This window comes from Prunus dulcis, chromosome 1 (assembly GCF_902201215.1).
Source record: "Prunus dulcis chromosome 1, ALMONDv2, whole genome shotgun sequence".
Classification (NCBI taxonomy): domain Eukaryota; kingdom Viridiplantae; phylum Streptophyta; class Magnoliopsida; order Rosales; family Rosaceae; genus Prunus; species Prunus dulcis.
Genome location: NC_047650.1, coordinates 38,066,565 through 38,092,245, shown reverse-complemented (window position 1 = coordinate 38,092,245; position 25,681 = coordinate 38,066,565). Strand labels below are relative to the sequence as shown.

The 25,681-nt window shown below is 37.8% G+C and overlaps 4 protein-coding genes across 5 annotated transcripts; 3 read left to right on the top strand and 1 right to left on the bottom strand.

Moving 5' to 3' along the window:
- The first annotated feature begins 1,284 nt into the window (after positions 1-1,284).
- Positions 1,285-7,369, top strand: LOC117636164 (mitogen-activated protein kinase kinase kinase 1-like). Its single transcript, XM_034370654.1, has 9 exons — positions 1,285-2,415; positions 3,407-3,491; positions 3,661-3,723; positions 4,430-4,587; positions 4,785-4,857; positions 4,960-5,019; positions 6,256-6,366; positions 6,495-6,744; positions 6,867-7,369. The coding sequence occupies exons 1-8, from the start codon at positions 1,466-1,468 to the stop codon at positions 6,705-6,707; spliced, it is 1,713 nt and encodes a 570-aa protein (XP_034226545.1). The 5' UTR covers positions 1,285-1,465; the 3' UTR covers positions 6,708-6,744; positions 6,867-7,369.
- Positions 7,370-8,513: 1,144 nt separating this feature from the next.
- Positions 8,514-12,324, top strand: LOC117615869. Of its 2 annotated transcripts, none has more exons than XM_034345035.1 (2): positions 8,514-8,757; positions 10,876-12,324. In XM_034345035.1, the coding sequence occupies exon 2, from the start codon at positions 10,889-10,891 to the stop codon at positions 11,858-11,860; it is 972 nt and encodes a 323-aa protein (XP_034200926.1). In that variant the 5' UTR covers positions 8,514-8,757; positions 10,876-10,888; the 3' UTR covers positions 11,861-12,324. The 2 variants fall into 2 exon arrangements, with proteins under 2 accessions (XP_034200926.1, XP_034200925.1); XM_034345034.1 differs by having other exon boundaries at positions 8,514-8,825.
- A 1,120-nt stretch (positions 12,325-13,444) lies between these two features.
- LOC117619514 lies at positions 13,445-14,320 on the bottom strand. The gene is made up of 3 exons (XM_034349492.1): positions 14,003-14,320; positions 13,646-13,807; positions 13,445-13,528 (listed from the first exon to the last, which is right to left on the bottom strand). Exons 1-3 carry the CDS (start codon positions 14,318-14,320, stop codon positions 13,445-13,447), a joined length of 564 nt encoding a protein of 187 aa, XP_034205383.1.
- A 5,620-nt stretch (positions 14,321-19,940) lies between these two features.
- On the top strand, positions 19,941-24,417 carry LOC117637123 (nitrate reductase [NADH]). The gene is made up of 4 exons (XM_034371927.1): positions 19,941-21,068; positions 21,202-21,342; positions 21,796-22,028; positions 22,802-24,417. The coding sequence occupies exons 1-4, from the start codon at positions 20,075-20,077 to the stop codon at positions 24,152-24,154; spliced, it is 2,721 nt and encodes a 906-aa protein (XP_034227818.1). The 5' UTR covers positions 19,941-20,074; the 3' UTR covers positions 24,155-24,417.
- Positions 24,418-25,681: the final 1,264 nt, after the last annotated feature.

The window sequence follows — 25,681 nt, the reverse complement described above, 5'->3', positions numbered from 1 at the left end:
GTGCATGATGATGGCGCGCACAATCAAATGGTTTTTTTTTTTTGTCCCTCACTGTCAGTACTGTAATAAATCTTTCTCCAACAACTTATGTACGGCCAGGCACATGGTGACGTGGCAATAGTGATAAGATGATGATGATGATGCATTCTCATCTCCTTGACCTCTGTTTTGTTTTCACATCATATAAATCATCTCTTTATTTTGTATCGGCAGATGCATGCCATATTCTTCAATTTGATAACGGAACCATCCTCATCAGGTTCCTCATTCTCTTTCAGAGGTTTCACGTCCACCAATTTAATCCGACTGAACTAATATTATTCGCTCTTCGTTGCTAGGAAGCTGCTACTGTTAGCCAACCTGAACAAATGTCCAGAGTTCTTCCCAACCAAAGTTTGTTTCTAATTTGACTATACTTGGACGCTATTCACATTCTGTCACTTGGGCAACTGTCCTCTTTCTTTTGTCATGCATTATTTTTGGCGCTACCTTAATTGCCCACACCACATCATGTAGTTGGAAATTTAACTCACTTTACGATCAATTGTTAATAATTGTCTAACCGTTGATGCAATTTCGGGATTTTTTTTCCCGTGACACGCATTTGATATGTTCAAGAAACAAAAATTAATCATTAAATTTTAACATGTGTTACATTTATGCTATTATAATGGCACATGATAGTTTCACTTTAATCATAAAATCTTTATCGGTGCAGTTTGATGCGACACTCTCACTTTGACAAGATAGTCTTTGGTGACGCACTCTAATCACGTCATCTGTGCAACCATTCTCACAAACACATCAATAATGACACTCTTATGAATTGCAAACTCACGATAACATCGATTGTGAGTTGATTTTCAAATTGAATGTTGAGTTTTGCTCAGACGACTTGCTTTTAAAATTACTAAATAATTTATATTAGGAAAAATTTATAACCATGTGTCATCGCAATCATATTTTTCTATAACCATGATCTCTCTGAGAAATTAGAAAAATGGTAGAATTATGCCTAATTAACAATAGTCTTAACGAATGTTGATAAATTTTAATGAACATGAAGACTGAAGTGCCAGCGTCATCTTTACTTCCAGCCGAGCAGCCTCTACTAAGTAAGAAAAATGTCTGATAATATTCGTAAGGATATTTTGCGCGGGGGCGTGGGGCGTACGCTTAAGAATCTGCGCGCCTCTTCAGACAAACCGAAAAGCCCCAGAGATGTCGTTGTCAAGTGGCCCCCAGTCCTCAAACCCACCTAGACACTGTCTACGTGGCACCGCGTTTTCCCATCTCTGTCCTCCTCCGACGGCGTTTACCAGTCTCCAAAATTCCCACCCTCTTTCCTTTGGTCAGCGTCTTTTCCCGAAAACCCTGAACAAACACAACTCTCACAACTTCATCGCTCACTTTTCCGATTGAATTGCTCGCAGAGGTGGCAACATTTAGATGGATTTAGCTCCCTATGCATCACATACCTCGAATTTTCTCTAGCAAGGGAGCGAAAACCATGGATCCGAAGAAGAACCGGAGGAAGCCGAGGCTGGAGCGCCGGAATGCGGTGAAGCACATTGACTACGACGCCGCTTCGACGTCGTCCTCGCTCGACAACTCGTCCTCTTCGCCTTCGCTCTACACGCGCTCCTTCGACTTGGACCGGACGAGCTTCCGGGTCGAGGGAAACGAGGGGGATATGGAGCGGATATACCAGACCTTGGGCCTCGGCCCCGACGATTTCTCCATATCAGAGGAGGACTGGGTGGCGCGGAAGATCCGGTCGTCTTCGGATCTGCTCCCCATGTCCAGATTGTACCAGTTGGATAGTCTGGATAGCCCGAAACCCGACGAATTGAGGGAAGTGGTGGCCGAGTTGTGCGATAGAGTTGGGGATGTTACTGTTAAGGTGACTGAGTTGACTCGGGCTGACTCGGCCGGTCCAAGCGGGTTATGTAATGCTGCTACTGCTTCTACCACAGGCGGTGGTGTTTGTATTGGGATTAAGGGTGTACGGCCGCCGGTGCTTAAGCCTCCGCCGTCGATGAGAGTTCCGGTGGTCGACAATGGATGCTCAACTTGGGACCTTTTGAGGGACTTCGCGCCGGAAGGCGAGGGAGACTCGGTCCAGAAGAGGCTTGAGTCTTCTTCTTCTTCAGCTTCTTCTTGTTGTGGCGATGAAGAAGAAGGAGAGGTTGGAGAGGAGGGTGCTGTGGAGGCTGGGGTCAGAGAGACTCTGCCGCTCTCAGAAGGGTGTTCGTTTACGACGTCGAATGATGACGACTCTTCTAGCACTACCACTGTCTCTCCGAATGAGAGGTTTTCGCCCAATGGGAGGCTTAAGCTTAAAATCACTCACTGGGAAAAGGGTGACCTTCTGGGTAGTGGGTCTTTCGGGTCTGTGTATGAAGCAATTTCTGAGTAAGTGCTTAAAACCCCTTCCATTTCCATATGATTGCTTTTTCTTATAGATATATTAAGATAGGAAACTTCAATATGTGAAAGATAATTTGGTGTTCTTGGGACTTAGTAGAATGATAGAGGTTGAGTTTAAAGAATATAACGGTTAAGTGTCGAGCGGTGATGGCTAAAGAAAGGGTGCCAATTGGTTTCAAAATTCAAGGGATGGAAGAGACATTAGATGACCTCGGTCGACTTGGTGATATTAGTGATGGAAAGACAAGCTTTGCTTGATGTAGTGTTCTACAGATAAGAAGCTTGAAAGACAATAATATCTTGCAGTCCTGGTGGTTGGGTAATGTATGGACAACTGTGAATTATGCCCTGAGCCGTTTTTCAACAGGTTACTTCTAGGTGGTAAATGACAGATGAATTTGCTTTCTTACAATGGGAGGAAGGTGATTCATAGGAGAGAATGTTACTAGATTTAAGAGCAGAGGTTCTCATTGAGTTGCTTCTCCATTTTTCTTTGTGGTTTTTGCAACTTCTTATTCAAAACTTGGAAAGGTTCCTTATGATCCCTTTGGATCCATCCCTTCACTACCTAAGTAAACAAAGCCTGCAGGCAGCACATCGGGCTGCAAATGAGCCAAGCTGGCCCTTGCTTTTGGTTGGTTAGGCTCAGCTGTTGAGATTTTTGCTGAGGTTAAGCCTGACATGAGCTTGAACCTCAGGCTCAGACTTGGCATGTTAGCAAAAGATTGAGGATTTGCGGTATCTTTTAATAGGGGAGTCAGGGGTGCAAACATAAAATGTTTATTCATGAAGTATTTATAACTGTATATTCAAATGAATTAATTCTTTCTTTTGCAGCAAAGCTGTCTAACTAACTGAAATACCTCAATTGACATTCATAAACAAATGTTTATTAAAAGATGGCTCCATGTTTCAACTTTCCATTGATTCTGATATTTTTTACAACTTTGTTGATTATGAGTTTTCTTTCCTGCAGTTGCGGATGCTTCATTGCTGTGAAGGAAGTTTCCTTGCTGGATAAAGGAAGTCAGGGGGTGCAAAGAGTTTATCAACTTGAACAGGTGAGAGGCTTGTGTTGTGTCTGGTCCTATGTCCTGGTTTTGCATCCCTGTACTAATTGATTCAGTAATAGTATGTGAGTAGAGCCTGGCTTTACTGTTGTTTCTGAGATCCTTTTCTTCTCATTCAGTGTTTGCTTGTTTGGTTTTTTTTTTTTTTTTTCTCTTCCAGGAGATTGCCCTTTTGAGTCAGTTTGAACATCAAAACATAGTTCAATACTATGGAACCGCTAAGGTACTACTTTTTATTTTCTTCTTGTTCTTGAGCTTGAATTTATGCCCCTTAAAATTGTTTGTCATGCTATTCCCTTATCTGCCATGATAAGTAATTATGCATGTCAGAGTCATGTATTCATCGTATTAACTTGCTACAGATTCTGGCCATTATACATAGAAACTTCATTTTTATGTTAGTTTGACACTTGGTGATGTGGCAACGAGAATCATTAATGACAATTACAGAAAAGTCCACCTTAATGTAAAAATAAGGGGATGAGATGTTCTCATACATTGGTGTATTTTGTCTATCTCAGGTGGAATTTGTTGTATGCGTTATTGCTATGACTATTTTTGTTTAATTTTCTTATTTTCATTCACATACGAAATCACTGTAAATAAAAGTAAACGGGCTAGCTACAGTGTCATGCATATACTTGAGGGTTACCCTTTCTGCCACTTTGTCCGTACTATTTGATGCTCTAGTTTGACTCCAAATTTATTAAGGACTTGTAGTATCAACACTAGTAGAAATTTTGGTTTTAAAGAAGTTAGGACATTTATGACCCTTTTGGTTTATTCTTTTGTTGATAATGACCTACTGTAGTTTCCGGTTCAACATAGATTTTCCGGTAGCATACATTTACTAATTAAGCATTAAATCTTCGTAGCCTTTGTACTTATCATGTTACCAGTATCTGACATATATATTGCTCAATTTGCAGGATGAATCAAACCTTTATATCTTTCTGGAGCTTGTAGCTAAAGGCTCCCTCCAGAAACTCTATCAGACGTATCGTCTTACAGATTCTCATGTCTCTGAATACACAAGACAGATCCTGCAGGGTCTGAAGTATCTTCATGACCGAAAAGTGATTCACAGGTGATTCATATCACATGATGTATAATTTATACAAAAGTTGAATTCTTGAAATATGTTTTCCTTTGCCACCAATGAGCCACAACAAAAGAGAATGAAAATAAAATTAAAGTGGCTTGTCCATCACAGTATCCATGCTCATGCTTTGCTTCTGTTGTCTTGTCTACATCTATTCTCATATGTTTGTTTCTTGTATTAAGGGACATCAAATGCGCAAATATTTTGGTGCATGCAAATGGTTCTGTGAAGCTTGCAGATTTTGGATTGGCAAAGGTTTGTCTTTGATTCCTTAAAATCTATTCTATTTAATTGTTTTCAATAACTTCAACTAATTGTGAAGTATTTTCCACTCCTAATTTTCGCTCCCTTTTTCAGACTATCCAGATGAACGACATCAAATCTAGCCAGGGGACTGCATACTGGATGGCCCCTGAGGTTTGCCTTTACACTTTTGTTTTAATATCATCAGTTATCAGAAGAAGTTATAAATTTCAGACTATTTTGGATGCTTGTGAGCTCTCTGTTATGGGAGGACATGTCTAAAATACTTCAATTTGATACTGGTGCAGACTTGTTTTACACTGATGGATTTTATATTTTTTGCTTCTTGAACTCTGATAAAGATGTTAATGTATTTTGGTCAGATTGCTGTGTTATATAGTATAGCGTTTATAAGAAAGAGAACATTGGTAATCAAATATTGGACTAATAGCCTCAAGAATCAGTAAAGTGATTTTTTTTAAAATAAAAAAATTATACCTTAATATAAAGAAAAGTGAAAAACAAGAAGATGTGAATTTTTGAAAACTTAAAACTATTTTGAGCTTTTATTTTATAAGCAATTCTATGTATTTGCTCTCCTCTATCCCTCACCTCTATCATGCCTCTTCTCACTTTCATCTTCTTTGTTCTGTATCCTTATTGTCTATTTTTAGAGAAAAACTGTAAACAAATAACGAAAACGTTAACAATGAACCCTATATTTTCTGTTTCTACTGTAATAAATCTTTCTTAACGAACACATCCAGACATATAGCAATATATAATCTTCCGTTGATTAAACTGAATCAACTTGTTCTAAAGAACCTATTGCAAAAAATAAGTTGTAAATAATAAATTCGAAATTTGGAAGTCTGAATTATTTTCAGCGAATTTCTAAATTAATAGTTCCTTTAATTCCTTATTTCATCTAGTGTATGATTGATCAGTAAGCCTTCTTGGGCACTGAATGAGTGATTATTGGTTTCTTAACAGTTGTTCCTATAACATATATGTGAAGTTTTATATTCTCAATGATATTCCACATCTTTTCTCACCCTCAAAAATATCCCGTATCTTGTCTCAAGTCTAGATAATGTTATATGCTGATAAATGTTTATGGTTAATAATGGTTATTGTAGTTTGAGGCATATTACCTCTTGAATGTTTGCCAGCTTCATTTTTCCCTGTATATTACATGGAGTATCATTTTCTACTATGTAGGCAGAATGGATCTAGTTCTGTTCTTTAATAGCATATTTAGCCTTAATAAAAATTTAAAAGTTGCAAGATATCCTATATTTTGCCAATATTTGCTGGGGAGGCTGCATATGTTGCTTCAGTCATGGAGTAAGGTGTGCCTGATTTGTTTTTTCTTTTTGAGTACTTATTCGTCAATCTATGCTTGTGCAGGTTGTTAATCGGAAACACCAGGGATATGGGCTTCCAGCGGATATATGGAGCCTTGGATGCACTGTATTGGAGATGTTAACCAGACGGTTTCCATACCCTAATCTTGAATGGGTGCGTGCCATTTTTGCGAGAAGTTTACTCTTTGTGGTCCATAATGGTGATGACAATGTGTTAGATTATGCATCTCTTTGACCTCTATTTTGTTTTTGACAGCATCATCTCTTCTTGTGTCTCAACAGATGCAGGCATTATTTAAGATTGGAAAGGGAGAGCCCCCTCCGGTTCCCGATTCTCTTTCGAAAGATGCACAAGATTTCATCCATCGATGCCTACAAGTTGATCCAGCGAATCGTCCTACTGCTGCTCAGCTCTTAAATCATCCATTTCTTAATAGACCCCTTACGACATCTTCTGGATCAGGGTCTCCTTACCATCACCATGGGCCGAGTTGAAAACATTTATTCAGCTATAAGTTGTGATGGTAATAAGGTAATGCTTTGTATTCCACAATTTCATATTGCTCTCTCCACCCCATAATTCCATGAAACTGAACTAAAAATAATTCCAAAATCAATACGTTGACTGATTAATATCTTTGCCTTTGAAAACAGCTCTGTCCAACACTACAGTACAGATGCAGGACTATTTATCCCCGCTCTGTAACTTGCTCCTGTATATCCAGTGTTCAGCCATCAAATCTTTGGCTTACGCTTGTAGAGTGCATGTGTGTTATAACTTCATCAATTTTCACAGGATCGGCTAACAGGATCCATGAGTTTCGAAGAACAATCAACGGTCTGCCACCTTCCCAGCTGTAGATCTTGCACCATGGAGCATTCTGGTATTGAATTATTCTAGTGTCAGTTTGTCTGTTGTAGGAATATGATTTTTCGTCCTCACTTTTTTTTCCCCAGTTTGATAGGTGTTTGATATCTCATGTCTTTTCCCCTTGTAGTTTCAAATTAAGTTAATTAGTGGGTTAAAGATTTGTATTGGCAAGTTGTGGTAGGTAGTTTTGTAAGCATTGGAAAGGAATAACGATTTGTATATAATTTGTTATTTGACAGTGTCACATTTGGCATTTTTTTTAATATGCAAAAGTATGAATTTACCATTCTCTGGTATTTTCTGGTATTTTAAATGTTTCACCATTCTCTGTCTTTTATTTTATATATAGACTATGCCTTTTGCTTTATATATATAATATATATATATATATATATATATATATTTCCCATTGTAGTTTCAAATTAAGTTAATTAGTGCCTTTTGCTTTATATATATAGATAAATATTTTATGTTCTCTGTTTTACCGTTGTTGACACTATTAAAAATAGTTGACATTAAATTGAGCGGCACTGATGGTAATGGTATGACAGTACGTACGCGTTTAGAACAATTTCCAAGTAATCAAAGCGAATGAAAAGTCTTTTATGACCAACTTCCAACTTTATTCTGGTAGAGTTGTACGAGTCATTCATAAGAAAATTAAATTACAACAGCAGTCCTTGATGTTAAATGTATTTCGACATAAACCATGCACTTTTGGAAATTACAGTACGACTACTGATCTCAACTAGAAAACATCAAAGTGCACACACAAATTACGCCCGAACAATAACCACCAAGATTAGGATATCCCACAACCCATATAAAATCAAGCATCCTCCAAATAGCAACTAAACATCTCCAGGCACGTTAGTGGAGTATAGCTCTCAGTTAGTTGAGCTATTCTATATCCACTTATGTGAGTAGAAGTTCGAAACCCTAAGATAATCAATATTTGTGTAAACTCCCTTTCCCAATTCTAAAATGCAAGTTTAACTTTGAAGTAAAAAAAAGCACCTTACTTCTATGGTTTTTTTTGTTTTTTAGACAATGTGATATTCTAAATTATATAATGTGTGAAGAGAGAGATCAAACTCGAGTGCAAGGAAGCGGTCAAACTGCTCTTTCCCAACTGCATATGCCACATGAGATACTTATACAAGAGAGAATACTAGTGCCAGTCAATTAGCGAAAGTGTGCGATGATTGTGATGTGGGCATCATAGCAGCACGATCCATAATCATCACTTCTTCTACGCGATTGACCCTAGCACTTCTACTTGTGCAATTTATTCTTTGCATTTGGGTCTGGACTGGGACCAGTACACAAATAAAAATGGGCTCTCTAGAGTTGCAGTTTCTGGTGGCCCAAAGTCAATTTCATTTCAACCCAACCCAACCTTTGGCCTTGCGTCTTCCATTCCCACCGGCTTCATTCATGAGCACCATCATCTGTGATGCAGATGATAACACAATGGCGCCATCCTCCATCGGATAAAATGAGAGAATAAACCGCACCTTTTATAAGCTCCCGCACGCTACGCATCCCTCCCTCCCCACGTGACCGCCAAGATCGGAAACTTACTCTCTCCTCCTCCCTCCAATCACACCCACACCCACACACTCTCTCTCGCTGCAATCGCCGTCGCATAATCTTCTCTCCGGCACTTCCCAGGTACTGGCGATTCTCCCCTTCCCAATCGATCTCAATTTTCGCGCCTTTCTGCGAATCATTTTCCTAGGGTTTGTTCTTCTCGCCTTCCCATTTGCTTTGTGTGATTATTCCTCTGTTTGTTCCTTAGGGATTTTATGATTGATCTCCGATTGCATTTCTGTCTGTTTTTATTTTCAAATTTTCACTGTTCAATCAACATCTGCCCGTACAATTGTATTCGGAAGGATCATTTTTTGCTCAGGATCGTTCCGTATAATTGATCTCGCAGATTGCATAAACTGTGAAGTTCATGTTTCGTCCGGTCAAATTAGGCTTATAGTTTTTGTTTGTCAAAGTAAATATGCATGCTCATTTACTTATGCTTTATAAAAAAATAAAAATAAAAGAATTTCTTTTATGGGTAGATGCATGCATAAGTTTTTTTGTATTTTTTCCCACATTTTTGCTGTAAGGTTGAAATCCTTGAGTGTAGTACTTTTCTCTTTCTAAATCACGGTTGCTCCTTCCAATAATTGACAAAAAGTTTGTTCCTTTGGAAGTCTTTATCAGAATTTAGTGAAAAGATATAATCTATTTAGTTTGTCTACCACTAAGATTTAAATCTGTGTGAGGTGCTCCTTGTTATGCACCAATTCCTTGTTCTTGCATTTCTTGATTGCTAACAATGATATGCTGGTATATATTCACTTTAAACTTAAAAGAAGGCTATAAATTGTAAAACAGAAATCTTAGGAAATGTTTGTAATTTATGTTGTGCCTAATATCTTAATAGGATTTCTTTTTGTAATTAATTTTTTTAATCAGTTACCACTTACAACTATAAACTGGCGCCCATCTGTTAGATTATCTGTAATTTACTGTATCTTACTTTTGGAATTGTTTCATTGTTTTATCGGCCAATGCATGTGATGATCATTCTCCCTTGTACCCCCCTAAAAAAATGATTGTGCTCATATTGGTGACTAGTCCATACCTTTTTATCATATTCTGATATATTTTCTAGAAGGATAAGCACAAGCTATGCATATGCAACTTGATGACGATAGAATAGGAATAGGCTATATGGGATGAGAGTGGGTTGGTTGGAAGAAGGAACAAATTAAACATGGAATATTCTGTAATTAAAGTGCTATCCTTGGCTATCAAATCTATTGTTAAATTGTTTTATATGGAGTAGTGGTTCCTATGCAGAGGCAATTTCGTATGTGTTTTTATTTTTTATTTTTTTTATAATTTCATGTTGAGTGTTCTGTAGTTGGAAGGATCCATATAGAAACCTTACAATTTTTGATTAGATACATTCCAAAATTTCATTTGCTTGAAATACCCTTTGCTTAAATTGGATTTGTTGTGTAGTAATTATCTGGGGCATTTTTCTAGTGTTCCTTGCAGGTAGTATTGTATGCAAACAGAAAATTGTGCTTATTTGATCTCAGAATCCCATGGTGTTGTTCATTTGCACTACTTTTGTAATATGGTTCTTATTGACTGACATGACTTATGTTTCTTTAACTGTTTTCTGTCTTATGTTCTTTTAATTGCTGAATAAATAAACAATTTTTGTTTTTCAAAGTCATGTGAATACATTGTATATCAAAACTGGAAAATTGGTAATGCTTGAATTGTGCAATTTATAAATGTTATATAACAACAGTAAGTGAAAAAAATCATCCCTTGTCGTCACAATGTTCTTTCCTAAGATTTAAAAAAAATAAAAAATCATTTTGCTTGTAAGTCAAAAGATGTTTGATTGGCTACGTTAAATGGACTTGGGTTTCAAATTCGGCATGTAAAGCTTTTTAGTTCCAAATAGTAGTAGAAAATGACACCACTCAGATAGCATGTTGGATGTTCAACTACGTAGGAAATATTCAGAGAACACTGGTGGTGCAAATTTTTTTTCTTTTCTTTTTGTGGGGACACAACTGTTGGATTTGTCCTTTAAAATGAAATCATTAGAGAGATCTTAAGCATTAATTTACATGTTTGTTATGTATGAAATACATTGTTTAGCAACCTAGTTTGTACTGCTCATCTGATTATTGTTACAATCATTTTATATGTGCTCAAGCAAATGGAAGAATAATATTCTCTCTCCTTTGTCTTGATGAATTTCAGGTTCTCTTTGTAGATGGCTAAAGTTAACAAGTTGCGACGTGGATCTGACTCCCAAGCTTTAAGGATGTCCCGGTACCCATTAAAGGTTCTTAAAGGCGTCCATTCAAAAAAGAAATCTCACAAAGCAGTGGAAAAGAAAGATTGGGAAGATGCGACGTGTTCAGTCTGTATGGAGTTCCCTCACAATGCTGTTCTCCTTCTTTGTTCCTCTTATAATAAGGGTTGTCGCCCTTATATGTGTGCTACTGGCCATCGGTATTCCAACTGTCTTGAACAATACAAGAAAGCATACACAAAAGTATGTTCAATTCAAAGTTCGCAACCATGGACTGGATCAATGGATAGTTTAGGTTTGAATTTAACTGAAGGTGAGCGCAATGAAAAGACGGAATTACCGGAGCTTTTGTGCCCGCTTTGTCGGGGGCAAGTGAAGGGTTGGACAGTGGTGGAACGAGCACGGAAATATCTCAATGCCAAGAAGAGAACTTGCATGCAGGATAACTGTTCATTTGCTGGAAGTTATAAAGAGCTCAGGAAACATGTTAAGTCAAAGCACCCATTGGCACGGCCTCGAGCAGTGGATCCGCTACTTCAAGAAAAATGGAAGAGGCTTGAGTGTGAAAGAGAGCGGAGTGATGTTATTAGCACAATAATGTCATCTACACCAAGGGCAGTGATCGTGGGGGATTATGTGCTGGAGCCAAACAACGGTGGCATTTATAGTGATTCTGATTCTGATTCTGATCTAGATGATTACATGGATGATTTAAGGTTAGGTTCATTTGATTTTGGAATCATCCCACGGAGTAGGTATCAAAGGGACTACGACTCATTGGATGAGGATGATTTTTCGCATGCTGCAGCTTCTAATTCTGCTGCTGCACCCCGACGTAATTATCGAAGAGGCTATATAAGGGTTCGAAGGGCTGGAAGGGTTAGGGGGCAGGCGCATCGTGGAAATAGAGAAGCCCGGCGATTTTTATGATTAAAACGGCCTAAAACTAGGGGAAGACTGCATTCTACTTTCACAATTGGTTTTTTTTTTACTGTATTCACCGCATTGCTGCACCTTGTTGTTATGTGTACCGGTCAGAACTATTATCATTTCATTGGAAAGTGAGGCAGTTGACCCCGCTGTTTGGGTTAGTAATAGCATTTGCTTCTGTGGCCTGATTTGCACACTGTGATTAGTGACAGGTTACTGATTAACAGATTGTAGAAAAAGCAAATGGCATCGCATTGCCCCCTGGATATTTTAGGGCATTTTCACACTCAATTTCCCTCGTAGTAGGTTGTACGGATCAGTTATCATAAGCCCTCGTAGTAGGTTGTATGGATCGGTTATCGTTTGGTTATGATTGTTCGTTATTTGAACAGGGACAAAAATTGTGCTTTCATTTTTTGTTAAATTCTAAATTCAGTGCCTTACTGTGTTGATTCTTTTGCCAATTTATAGCTTGTGCCGGGCTTTGTTTATGTTGGCCACCTCTTGCTCTTAAGCTTTGCACTGCGCATATGGTATTTATTTTCAGGGCCCATCCAAATACCTTTGAAGTTCATTTAGGCTCCCTATGTAATTTGAGCAGGTCATCCCACAGATAATTTTTTTTATTTATAATTAAAGTAAATTACTTTTTCTTTTGGTCAAACAATAAAAATATCATTGATAAAAGTCGAAAAGCTCGATTATAATAACCACAAAGACAACCAATCACTTAAACTCATATTCTGACCCAAACAAGGACCCATTGAAGCAAATTACTTGAAGAATTTGGTTCTGATATGCAGCTTCCTCTAGAGTAAATGGATTTGATATGATATTTTCGCATATATGGTATAAATTATGTGCTGTAACTTGCTTGTTTCGAGTCTTTTTGACTTGGCAAGCTGTTTAATGCTATTTCTACACACAGGGGTGGACCTATTAAGGCGTAAGGAGGTGCAGCTGCACCTTTTCTAACCGGAAAAACCATTGTAGGTGCTTCAAATTGCCCATTTGCTCAATTGGTGTACAGATTACCTTATTTCCATTTTCAACATTTAAGTAAATGTCTTTGTCCTTTTACTTTTATTTATTTTTATATTACTCAATTTACTTAAGTTTACAATATAAATAAGGAAGTACTCTTCATTTAGATTCAAATAAAAATACTAAAAAATCAAATTCCCACAAAATCAAAATATGAAAATTCGGTTTTAGTTCAAAATACGATTTAGGCTAAAAATAATGGCTCATTAAGTCAATATATACTTCATACTAAAATCCCATAAAATTAAGTTTTCTTATTTGATGTATAAGGAATATAAGCCGTTAAAAATTATCTTGAGAAAATGATTATTCCGAAAAACCATTTTTCATACTTAGTCAAAATTGCACCTCCGCTAAAAAATTTCTGGGTCCGCCAATATCTACACGTGCCCCTATTTGATGGATCTTAAGTAACAAAAAGAGCAGGATAAATGGGTAAAACTGTAAAAGATAGAAGACCCATTCAAGCAAGTAAATAATATTTTCATCTGAATTAAGTACATGAACATCCCAGATCATAAAGTAATTGAACAACCCAGATCAAACAGCATGATTTTTCTCAGCCACTTTGGACCCTTTGTTGCAGTGCCATGACAATCCTTTCACTACACCCCTTAATTTCCTCTGCTCAAATACACCAAGAAAAATATATTAATTACCATACCCAATTTTGGCATATGAATTTTAAAAAAAGAAGAAAAATGTGAAAGCAACAATTTGATTATTATGCAAGTGATTTACCAAAAAGTTAGAATTGGGTTCTGATCCAGTGGCCTTTTTGTTCCCGCAAATGATGGATTTGGGATTGCACGATATGTCTACTTCTGGGACTAAGCGCTGATATCTCCATTTGTTTTTTGTTCTTCTGAGTCTCACTGGAGTTGTGAACCTTTTGCCACCCACCTGCTATGTACACATACATTTCAGTTTGATAATTTATACATTCATGTGCATTTTTACTATCGGGAGTGATTGTCTGGTACCGGATACCAATCTACACCTATTATATTGTCGTATCAACAAAACATCGATAATGTAACAAGTACTGTAGATGGGTACCGCTACCAAACAATCTTTTTTATATACATGAAAACTTACCCTCAGCTTAGGCTTTGAACCACTCCTAGGCCATTGCACCTGTTGGGAACCACCAGTTGTTCTTAGCTCTTGAGCATAAGCAAGGAGGTGAGCCCGGCGATCATAGCCGCCTGTTTTTGCCATCTGATGAGGCTTCCGGGAGTTCTGGTTGGGCTTAATCTTCTTAAACTGATCAGTTTTCTGATGGGAATGGGAAGCTGATGATGGTGATGGTGCTTCAACATAAACGGTGATGATGACTTCCTTCTTGTTAGGCCTCTCTTTTGTGCCATTCTTCTTCTTCTCCTCCTGCTCTTTCTCCAACTCTTGTTTAGCCATGGTTTTGGGATGTGGTTTTGCTTGTGATTGAATCATAGAATTTGTTCTTGAAAATAGAATTCCAACCTACTCATGGAAACACAGTTAGACAAGTGTAATACACTTGAAAGCAACAAAAACATATATGAAAATAATCAACAGGTAAAAATATAATTCCTCCCTCTTATCATTTACCTACCTTTTTATTTATTTATTTTTTTATACCCGTAAAACATATACTGAAAAAGAATTACGTTACTTAATTCCCAAAAACCATATTCAGGAACTCGAACCTTAATCCTAATTTTTTTTCTCTAAAAAAAATATGACTAACAAATTAATTTGTTTCCATGGCAAACCAAGGCAGCCTCGAGTTTAATAACAAAGAGAGAGGCAAACCACTAGTCTCATTATCAAGCCATGGCGGTCATGGCCTGTTCATTGTTTGTTGTGGCAGCCAAATTCTAGAACTTTTAACAAATCTTTTTGTTAGTTTAGGATAATTTTATAGTAAAATTCAAAATGTGGGTGGAATTGAAAGAACTCTGGTTGCGTTTGGTTATTGGGAATAGGAAATTATTTGTTTTCCTATATTTGGTAAGTTCAGGCTTTTCAAATGATTTTTTAGCTTATGGGAAAATATGGGGAAAATGTAACCCTCCATCTAGCTTGGGAAATCCACAACAAGCATTAATTACAACTTTTTATGACTAATTTACCACTATTAACAATTAAAAATACCATGACAAACATGAATTACACTTTTTAATATGCTTTTTGATTTAGGGATATAACTGGAAAACTAAACAAAAGTATTTCCAATCCCTACACTAACCAAACATAGGAAATGAAATAAAATGATGTTTCATAGCTAATTATTTTCCTAGTATTACCAATCATGGGAAAAGAATCTTTGATTTCCCTTCCCATGAGAAACTATATGGAAATTAATTTCCCATTAGTTCATTTCCATAAACTAAGCAAAACTTGAGAGTGACAATAGCACCACTTTATTTCGATATAAATAATTTTCCCTTATCAAGAAAATAATATAAATCTTCTACAGGGCTAAAAAAAGAAGATTATAAATGTTTTCAATAATGCAGTGGTGCAAATCAATATTGGCCTTTCTATCTTCGCCGAAATTTATGTGCTCCAAGTACAAAACGACCTACCATACAAAAATGAATTCCACATATTTTCTATTTAGCACGCATTTATTTATACTATTTTGCTGTCAAGCTGCTAGCTAGTGCCATCTGACCAGGACAACTTTGGACTGGAAATTGAAATTGAGTTCAGCCAGACTCAAATCATTTGGGCAAAGTGCTCAAACCCATTTGCTGTCAGAAGTTTAGGTCCATTAACATAGAAATTGGGCATTCACAAAAATGAAAATGATATGGGCTTATAACTCATCTGAGTTTAGGGCACAAGAGAACCAGTCTACCACCAAACTGACAATCTATAATGCATGAATGCTTCCTACCCAAATAAAAATAGCATGGGAATTTTGCACTAAAAATTACAAATGAACTGCTAGATAGGAATTAAAATTTTGCTTATAAGATTTCAAGCTGAAACCAACTCTTGAAAAGAGAAGAAGAGGAAACCTCGTACCCTTAACAATGTCACTAAAGTTATCAAATCTCTTCGTTAAATTTGTTCACCAAATGATGTGTCAGTATACGCATTAGTATCTCACTTATTATAATATATCTCTAAAGTCATCAAATTTTGTCAGATATTCTCAAACTGTTGACATTACCGAAATAAATATCTCCGAAATTTTGGAGAAATCCTGGAAATATATTGCTCCCCTTGCCCCCCCATTATCAGCAACCCCAGCTACGGATATTTTGAGAGATGTTTCGGTAATATCGGAGATATTTAAAACCTTACTCATGTTATAGTAAGTCTACGTAGTCCATTCACTCTGGTTCGCCATATATAATATGGGGATAAATACACCTCTTATCCAATTGCCCTGCTCACAACAACAAAGTAAATCCAGCATTGCCTACGCAAGTTTGTGTTCTTTCATTGTTTTCATTTGGATTTTAGTTGATCTCATAAATCTTTGTAGGGTTTTGCAAAATATCTCTAGCCTAGTACAATTCATATTCTAATCCATTGGTTAATGACGTTTTACATTAAGTAGCTAGCTTTATCAAAAAAAATTCCCCAATAAGACGAGAGAATCCTAGGGTTTAGACAAATTAGTACTTATTATGTTTCATAAAAGAAAACAATCAAAATTTTGTTTTTGTTTACCAACTATCCATTTCATCTTTCAAGCCAATGGATACTACACTAAAAATCTCATGCCACAAGAGCAAACTTGTGGCATTCTCTTTTTGAAACGGAAAAAACAAAATCCATTCAAGTTGAGTATTAGTGACATTAATAATTGTGAATAGTAGAATTGTATGTATACAAAACGTATATCAATGATGACGACTGCCATATGGTACAGTCGTTCACGAGCACGTAAATAATTCTTTTAATAATTTTTTAACTAGAAAGGAAATATTTAAAATAACATTCTTTCAAGTATCAATTTATGAACCTTATTTATTTTTAACAATAATTTTGTCCGACACTGAACAGAAATAGAAAGTGTGAGAGAGAGAGAGATCTTCAGGCACCACACACCGAGGTTGCCCCCATGCTTCACCAAAGGGCAGAAGCCAATTTTTTCCTTAACCCCATCAGTCATCTATGAGCCGCCCCCAGTTGTGATGCTGTGGGTTGTGACCCTTCTCATTTTTGTTACTACACCCTTGGAGTCTTGACCCATATATATATCTCTCTCTCTTGGTTTATGCATAAAAACCATTTGCTTCATGCCCCTTGTTTTTGTCTGTTGGCCATTGGGAGCCCCATGCGCCACTTCACATTTCACATTCCTTGCTTACCTTTGAGTGCTTGACCTGTTCCGCCCTTTAACTTTTACCATTATATTGATCGATCTGTCCATTTGGACTATTTTAATGGTACAAGATCCAATCAATCATTTCTAAATTTGTATATTTTATGGGATCTAATCTCTATTAAACAAGTTAATCAAGCAACGAAAACTAGTTTACAACTTTTCTCCACCAACATTGTTTGAATGCTTTAAGCTGCCCTTTCCATATATACTGCTGCAACACCGATTCCCAAAATTCAAAATTCTCCACTACTCATGGTTTTAATTTGTGCACTTGGAAACAGAAAATGATTATTAAAAAAATCATATATGAAACGTAAATTATGTCCTTTCACAATTTTACTTTACTTATAATTTTACTCCAATCAAAGAATTAGTTTCAAAGATTCCAAGAATAATAATAATCCAGGAGATGGATTGAAATTGAAAACTGTTATTTATACTTCTTTCTTGAAATTTTACAAACGAGAAGGAATACATGATGACTTTTTTGAAGTACTAATAACAAGTACTTTGAAATTTTTCAAAATATTAAGTTGTTAACTCATGAATTATCTTGCACAATGCATGAGACGTCCACTCTTAACCTAACATATATTAATTCTTTGGGTAGTTTTCTAATCCCAACTCACCTATACCTAACCAACAACACAAACAAAAAAGAAATGGATATTTTCTTTTAATATCTCAATCAAAGAACTTAATTTTATGAATTGCAATCATGATACAGTACCATTCTGTGATGGTAATTTAGTCATATAGAATAGTTCATATAGGAAACTTGTAATTACGAAACAATAATAATATAATATGATATGAAGGAAAAGAAGCTTTAGAGAATACCGTGAGATATGAGCTTTAGAAATTGTTCATCCAAAACCTCACCCTAAAATTGATACCATCATCAAATTAAAATGCATTGATACAATTGTTGTTTCCTTGCTTGAGCATGGTTCATGAGTAAAATGCATTGAAGTTTTCAACTTATATCATGCTCGAGCACGGTATATGTATATATAGTCACTTTCATCTTCTTAAAACCACATCCCCCCATCCTCTATTTCTTTTATCTATGTAAAACTACTTAAACGAAATTAATAGAATCCTATTATATTGTATGAATAGAGAAAAATTTATGTGTGGTCATGTGTTATCTTTTAACTAAATTATTCTGTCACTCAACACTGATACGTGACAAAAATGATGACTTCACTTGAACTTTTTCGTGTAATGGGAGCTCATGGTTACCTCTCACTATGTGTAATGTAGTGCTCATAGGCCCTTTAGGCCTCCAAAGGGACAAACAGTTTTGTACCCTAGGGCAACTGAGGACATAGTGAGAGAGGAAGCCCCCCACCACCACCCCTTTAGGCCTCCATATTATTGCATTTATGGGTTTTTGACATTGGTTTTAAGTGAAAATAATTATATTCTATCTTCAAAGGAAGTTAATTATTACATGATATAGATACATACGTACAAAAATAAATAGATGTTGACCACACATTACATATATGGTCCCCTTCCTCTCTTCCTCCCTGCTATCTACTGCCCCCTTCCAGTCTATGAGCTTCCTTGATAAGCTTCCTCATCTCTTCAAGGACGTACGGGTACGACTTACTAGACCAACATGTGATCATTCAATTTTTTTTTATTTTTTTTTTGATACAAGGAGTGGGAAGAATCGAACATACAATTTTAGATGCAAGAATAAATACTCTTAACTTGAGCTCCAAGCTTATTGTATCATTCACAAGCTTTCTCAAACATGCTGTTTAAAAAAATAAAATAAAAAAGGGCATTACATTAAGGGACATAGCCCGAAAACAAAACAAAATTAAATTATGCAAGGAAAACCAAAGCATCCATTTTGCAGAAAAATAAAACTAGATGGGTTTTTCACTAGCTAATTGATTTGCGAGATTTGTGAAGTTTTAATACGAAAAATAACAAGAAAAAAAATTTCAAACCATCGAGGTTTTTTCGAGACATTTCCTACAAAAACGACTACCGCAAGACTGTCCACCCTCTTCCAACCACAAATATATAAACAGCTTGCAATTTTCCCTCTACTTATATTTTACGAAACGATGCCGTTTTAAATTTAAGGGTTGAACACTTGGTAGATTTTAGTATTTTTAGCATTTAAAAATTAGATGGAAAATGAATTAAATAAGCATGATACAAACATCAAACCACACAAGAGAACCATGTTTCCTATCAATTCCAAGAAAAAGACTTCATTCCATTTAATGAATGGAATTGTGTCGACTGGGGAACGTAGCATCTAGGCAGTGTTGCAATGAATTTAAATTCATCAAATTAAAAAACAAAAAACCAAAAAACATCTCCCTACAAATCTATGAGTAATGAGTGCATACGCCCACCTAATCAGATTGAATTTTTGGTGCCATTATCCGAACAAACCTCTTCAATTTTTATTTTTGTTTTTTATAAATTATTTTTTATTGGCGGCAGGAGACCGAATTATGTACCTGTGGCTCTCGACATGGCTGGCTCCAGCCATTAACCTCAGCCACAGCAGCAGCCAACTCGCGCCGACACCTCCTTCCCCGTCCTCAACCCAGTCCAACTGGCTCCTCTCGTTCAGGGCCCCACCCGTCCTAGCGTCATACGTGTCCACTGTCCCTCCGCCATCAAACGCCTATATAAACTCCCTCCTCTCTCACTCTTTTTCCTCGGAAAATAAATCCCACAGAAAAAGAAAAAGCACAGAACCCAAAAGAGAAAAAGATTCTGATCGGCCCTTTTATCTTTCTCACTCTCACACTGCACGACACCAAAAAAGAGTGCACGACGCACGACGCACACGACAGTTCGTCATGACGGCCTCCGTCCAGAACCGCCAATTCACCCGTCTCGACGCCCCCATAAACGGCGTCGTCCGCTCCTTCAACTTCTCGGATCTCACTCGCCCGAAAACCACGGCAAACTTCGTCGAAAACGATGAGGCTTCTTACTTTTCTTCTTCCGACGACGATGACGAAAATGACATCCCCGGCGGCGAGTACGGGGATTTAATCCGCAAGGGCAACAGCGAACTAGAGCCGTCGATCTTGGACCCCAGAGATGAGGCCACGTCGGACAGCTGGGTGCACCGAAACCCATCCATGGTCCGCCTCACCGGAAAACACCCCTTCAACTGCGAAGCCCCTTTGGCCCGCCTCATGCACCACGGCTTCATCACACCGGTGCCGCTCCACTACGTCCGCAACCACGGCGTGGTCCCCAAGGGCACGTGGCAGGACTGGACCGTGGAGGTCACCGGCCTGGTCCGCCGCCCAGCCCGGTTCACCATGGAGCAGCTCGTCCGCGAGTTCAAGTCACGTGAGTTCCCCGTGACCCTGGTCTGCGCGGGAAACCGCCGGAAGGAGCAGAACATGGTGAAGCAGACCATCGGCTTCAACTGGGGCCCCGCCGGAGTCTCCAACTCCGTGTGGCGCGGCGTGCCGCTTTGCGACGTGCTCAAGCGGTGCGGGATCTACGGGCGCAAGAGCGGGGCCCTCAACGTGTGCTTCGAGGGAGCCGAGGACCTGCCAGGTGGCGGCGGCAGCAAGTACGGCACGAGCGTGAAGAAAGAGGTGGCGATGGACCCGTCGAGGGATATAATTCTGGCGTACATGCAGAACGGCGAGCAGCTGATGCCGGATCACGGGTTTCCGGTTCGGGTCATCATACCCGGGTTCATCGGAGGCCGGATGGTGAAGTGGCTGAAACGCATCGTCGTAACGACGCGGGAATCGGATAATTATTATCATTATAAGGACAACAGGGTGCTGCCGTCGCATGTCAATGCGGAGCTTGCTAACGCTGAAGGTAACGGTTTTTATCGAACACGTTATCTGTGCCTTAATTCAATTTAAGCGTTTTGATTGGTCCGTGTTGATATGTGTGTGTTTTTTTAACTTTTCACCGGAGCTGATGTTTGTTACTGTGGGTTTGTGTGCAGCGTGGTGGTACAAGCCGGAGTATATAATTAACGAGCTGAATATAAACTCCGTCATAACGACGCCGTGTCATGAGGAGATTCTGCCTATAAACTCGTGGACCAGTCAGAGGCCGTATACCATGAAAGGCTACGCGTACTCAGGTGAGAAGGGTTTGCTTTTCTTTTATTTTTCGGGTACATAATTTGTGTTTATATTATTGGAACTGCAGGCATTTATGTTTATTTTTTCGTTTAGGGGTTTTTTTTTTTTTTTGGTTTTTTGTGTGGGTGTCAAAGGTAGAGAATCTTACACGGAGATGAATGAAACACGTTACATATTTGATAAATATAGTTGACTTGGGTGCATCCAAAACCTCATTAACGTATTTGCTTCATTTTTACTTTATATAAATTACAGTTTGACTTATTTGTGAAAATAATTTATAAAAAATTCAAAAATAAACGTTGGTTTTGTCAAAGCAGGTATTTATCAAGTGTTTTGGAACTACTTGTATATTAGAATTATTGAAACGTCATAACTTTTTATTTTTTTCAAAAATAAAAAAGGGAAAAAAGAGAGTGTTTCCACTTTTCGTAACTGAGTGTGTTTTACAGGGGGCGGGAAGAAAGTGACACGAGTAGAGGTGACAATGGACGGAGGGGACACGTGGCAGGTGTGCACACTAGACCACCAGGAAAAACCAAACAAGTATGGAAAGTACTGGTGCTGGTGCTTTTGGTCACTGGAGGTGGAGGTCCTCAGCCTGCTTGTAGCTAAAGAGATTGCAGTGAGGGCTTGGGACGAGACCCAAAACACCCAGCCTGAGAAACTCATTTGGAATGTCATGGTAAAAGACCTTTTTTTCTTTTTCTTCAATTTATACAGTTTACTTTTTTAACAAAGTAATATTCTAAATTAATATACATAAAGAGAAATCAAAACCGAATGTGAACTTACTTAATCAACTAACTTAATCTACATATTCCAACTTAATAATAAATTTGGTAGGCCAAGTTGGGCATGGCTATTTGGTGTGGTCAAATCAAACTGTCACTATCTGCCTATACCATGATTTGGAATTTAGGCCAGTAATGTGATGCCATGTGGGCCATTGAATTTGTGCTTCAAACCTTGGACCCTTGAGCCTTGGAAGCCCACAACCTTGGATCCCTGCTGTTGTTCGTATAAAGAATATTTTGGACCGTGCACGCACTTCTCTCTAGTGTTGTGTGGGTTGTCTGGTTTTTTTTGTTATTATATTTGGTCTTTGTTTGCACCGGTGCCTCATTGAGAGGTGGACAAAGAGTCTAGGAGTTGAATATTCTAAAGTTCTCATGACTGCAACTGATAACCACAATAAAATATGGGAGCTGGAACTGCTCCACCATTATTGGCCAATTTGATTGAGATTATATGAATTCTTTAAAATCAGTTTATAACTTGTTGATCGATTATAACTGCATTTTTTTATCGAGTAACGTTACATGTATCATATTTATTAATTATGTTTTATTTATTTATAGAGATGTGATTTTTTTCTTCTAATCAATAACTATAGTACAAATAGTTTTAGGGACTAATTGATATGTGCTTATGATTTTTTTTCTTTTCTTTTTCCAGGGAATGATGAACAATTGTTGGTTTCGAGTTAGAAGCAATGTGTGTAAGCGACACAAAGGAGAGATTGGGATCGTGTTCGAGCACCCAACTCAACCTGGAAACCAATCAGGCGGTTGGATGGCCAAAGAAAAACACTTGGATTATGAATCCAACACAACCCTCAAGAAGAGTGTCTCCACACCTTTCATGAACACCACTTCATCCAAAACCTACTCACTGTCCGAAGTCGAGAAGCATAACTCTCCTCAGTCCGCCTGGATCATCATTCAAGGCCACATCTATGACTGCACTCGCTTCCTCAATGACCATCCTGGTGGCGCTGACAGCATCCTCATCAACGCCGGCACAGATTGCACCGAAGAGTTTGATGCCATCCACTCGGACAAGGCCAAGAAAATGCTTGAGGACTATAGAATAGGCGAGTTGGTAACCACAAATTACGCTCCCGACTCCACATCCAATTCCCCTAACATATCTGTGCATGGGCCACATAGAACATCATCAGAAGATATTTCATTTCTCGTAACCCCATTAGCCCCGATCAAAGAAATCACGCCGGTTAGAAGCGTCGCGCTTACTCCACGTGAGAAGATCCCATGCAAGCTCGTGGCCAAGACATCCATTTCTCATGACGTGAGGCTCTTCAGGTTTGCGTTGCCTTTAGAAGACCAAGTTCTGGGATTGCCAGTAGGCAAGCACATTTTTGTGTGTGCCACAATTGAGGGCAAGCTTTGCATGCGGGCTTACACACCAAGTAGCTCAATTGATGAAGTTGGCTACTTTGATTTGGTGGTCAAGATTTACTTCAAAAATGTTCACCCTAAATTCCCCGATGGGGGGCTCATGTCACAGCACTTGGACTCTCTGCCAATAGGTGCAGCCATAGACATAAAGGGTCCATTGGGGCACATAGAGTACACTGGCCGTGGTCACTTTTTGGTCAACGGCAAGCCCAAGTTTGCAAAGAAGCTTGCCATGCTGGCAGGTGGGACCGGGATCACGCCCATTTACCAAGTGGCTCAAGCCATATTGAAGGACCCAGAAGACGAGACTGAAATGTATGTGGTCTATGCGAACCGTACAGAAGACGACATTTTGCTGAGGGAAGAGCTTGATGCTTGGGCTAAGAAGTATGAGAGGTTCAAGGTTTGGTATGTGGTGGAGAATGGCAGGGAAGGGTGGGAATACAGCGTGGGCTTCATCACCGATACTATAATGAGGGAGCACCTTCCAGATGGATCGGACGGTTCTCTTGCATTGGCATGTGGGCCCCCACCGATGATCAAGTTTGCTGTGCAGCCCAATTTGTTGAAGATGAACTATGATACCACAGATTCGTTGCTGGTGTTTTGAAGGGTATTTGTAGTGGTTTAACTTTATATGTGTACATATTTATATCACTGTTCCTCCTCAATTATGTGTATCTGTTCAAATTTTTGTATTATTTTCCTTCTATTTTTCCCACTTTGGAAAAAACAGGGGGACTTTTCTTTTGGTATTTCTCGTGTTGAGAAATATGTCAAGGCCATTCTATATATAGTTTTGTAGCCAAGTCTTTGGCTTCCCTTGCTCTATATAATATAACAAGCAGCTATATGTGGTATGTTTACGCGGATGAGTTTATTTTAAGACGAGTGATACAACTGGTTGCGTATAATTAATTGTTAACCGTAAATTTATTGAACTAATTCACAATGCATCTATGATTAGTAATCATCCACACATTAACACAATGAGTTGGGTACCCTTTGTATATTTTCTTCTTTGGTAAGTTGAAAGGTCAGCTAACCTAGTTTCCACATCCACCCAACATGTATTTTGCATGCCATTTGTTTATGATGGAAAAAACAGCTAAGAGAATCTTCTTGCATATATTGTATAATATATATGTTGTAGTTGTCATGTTTCCCACCTGAGGAGGTTGAGTGATGAAGTTTAGTTTCTTCATTTATCCATGCATGAACCTTGCTCTCCAAACGCTAAACAATTCCTAGTTCTTGCATAAGCGACAAAATTCTTCTATTTTAATATAATATAAATATAAATAGAGAATTAGTCATTTTTGTGTAACCAGCTGTGAGATTAGGCTTGTGGGCAATTTGGCTTGAGCCGTTTTTGTCTCTCTCAAGTAATAATAAAATAGAAAAAACACATGTCATTCTTAATCAACTAGACATAATAAATAATTAGGTGTAACCAATTAAATATTTGGTCGTTGTGCTGTGTTTGTTGGTGGGGTTTCCCACTACACTATGTAAATATAATATTATAGTAAAACTTTGAAACGCCTCCAAAGACATTGGATGGCAATCGATGGCTCGATCAAAATGATGAAATCCTATCATATATATATATATATATATATATATATATATATATATATAAACCACTTGTAAATATGAAAATAGATTTGTCATGTACTTGCAAGAACTAGATTACAAGGATAGAAAGAGAAGTTTTAACTAAAAAAGTCTAAGCAGTCTTTCTCTAATAAGAAAAATTATATATTTTTACCTACATCAATTAGACCCGAAAATCAAACCCAAAACTAATTCAAAATTAATTGGTAATGATTGAACAAGTTTGAGATCTTTTAACGAGTGAGACAAAACTTTTATATCATTCGGTGTGAGATGCTCTCAACAAAATCAAATAATGATCAAGAAGACTAAATTAGAATAAACGAATGGTGTTAAACACAATTGATTGATTAATTTTTTATATTTTTAGCCACATCTAAGATGACGTTGTTGTAGTACAATAATTTGGGCAATTGATTGATTTATAGCATCTATTCTATATATTATATTTGTGTTCAAAATATATACCTCAGTGAATGACGTGCATGTATCCGTCTTTTTTCAATTCATGTGTGAAACG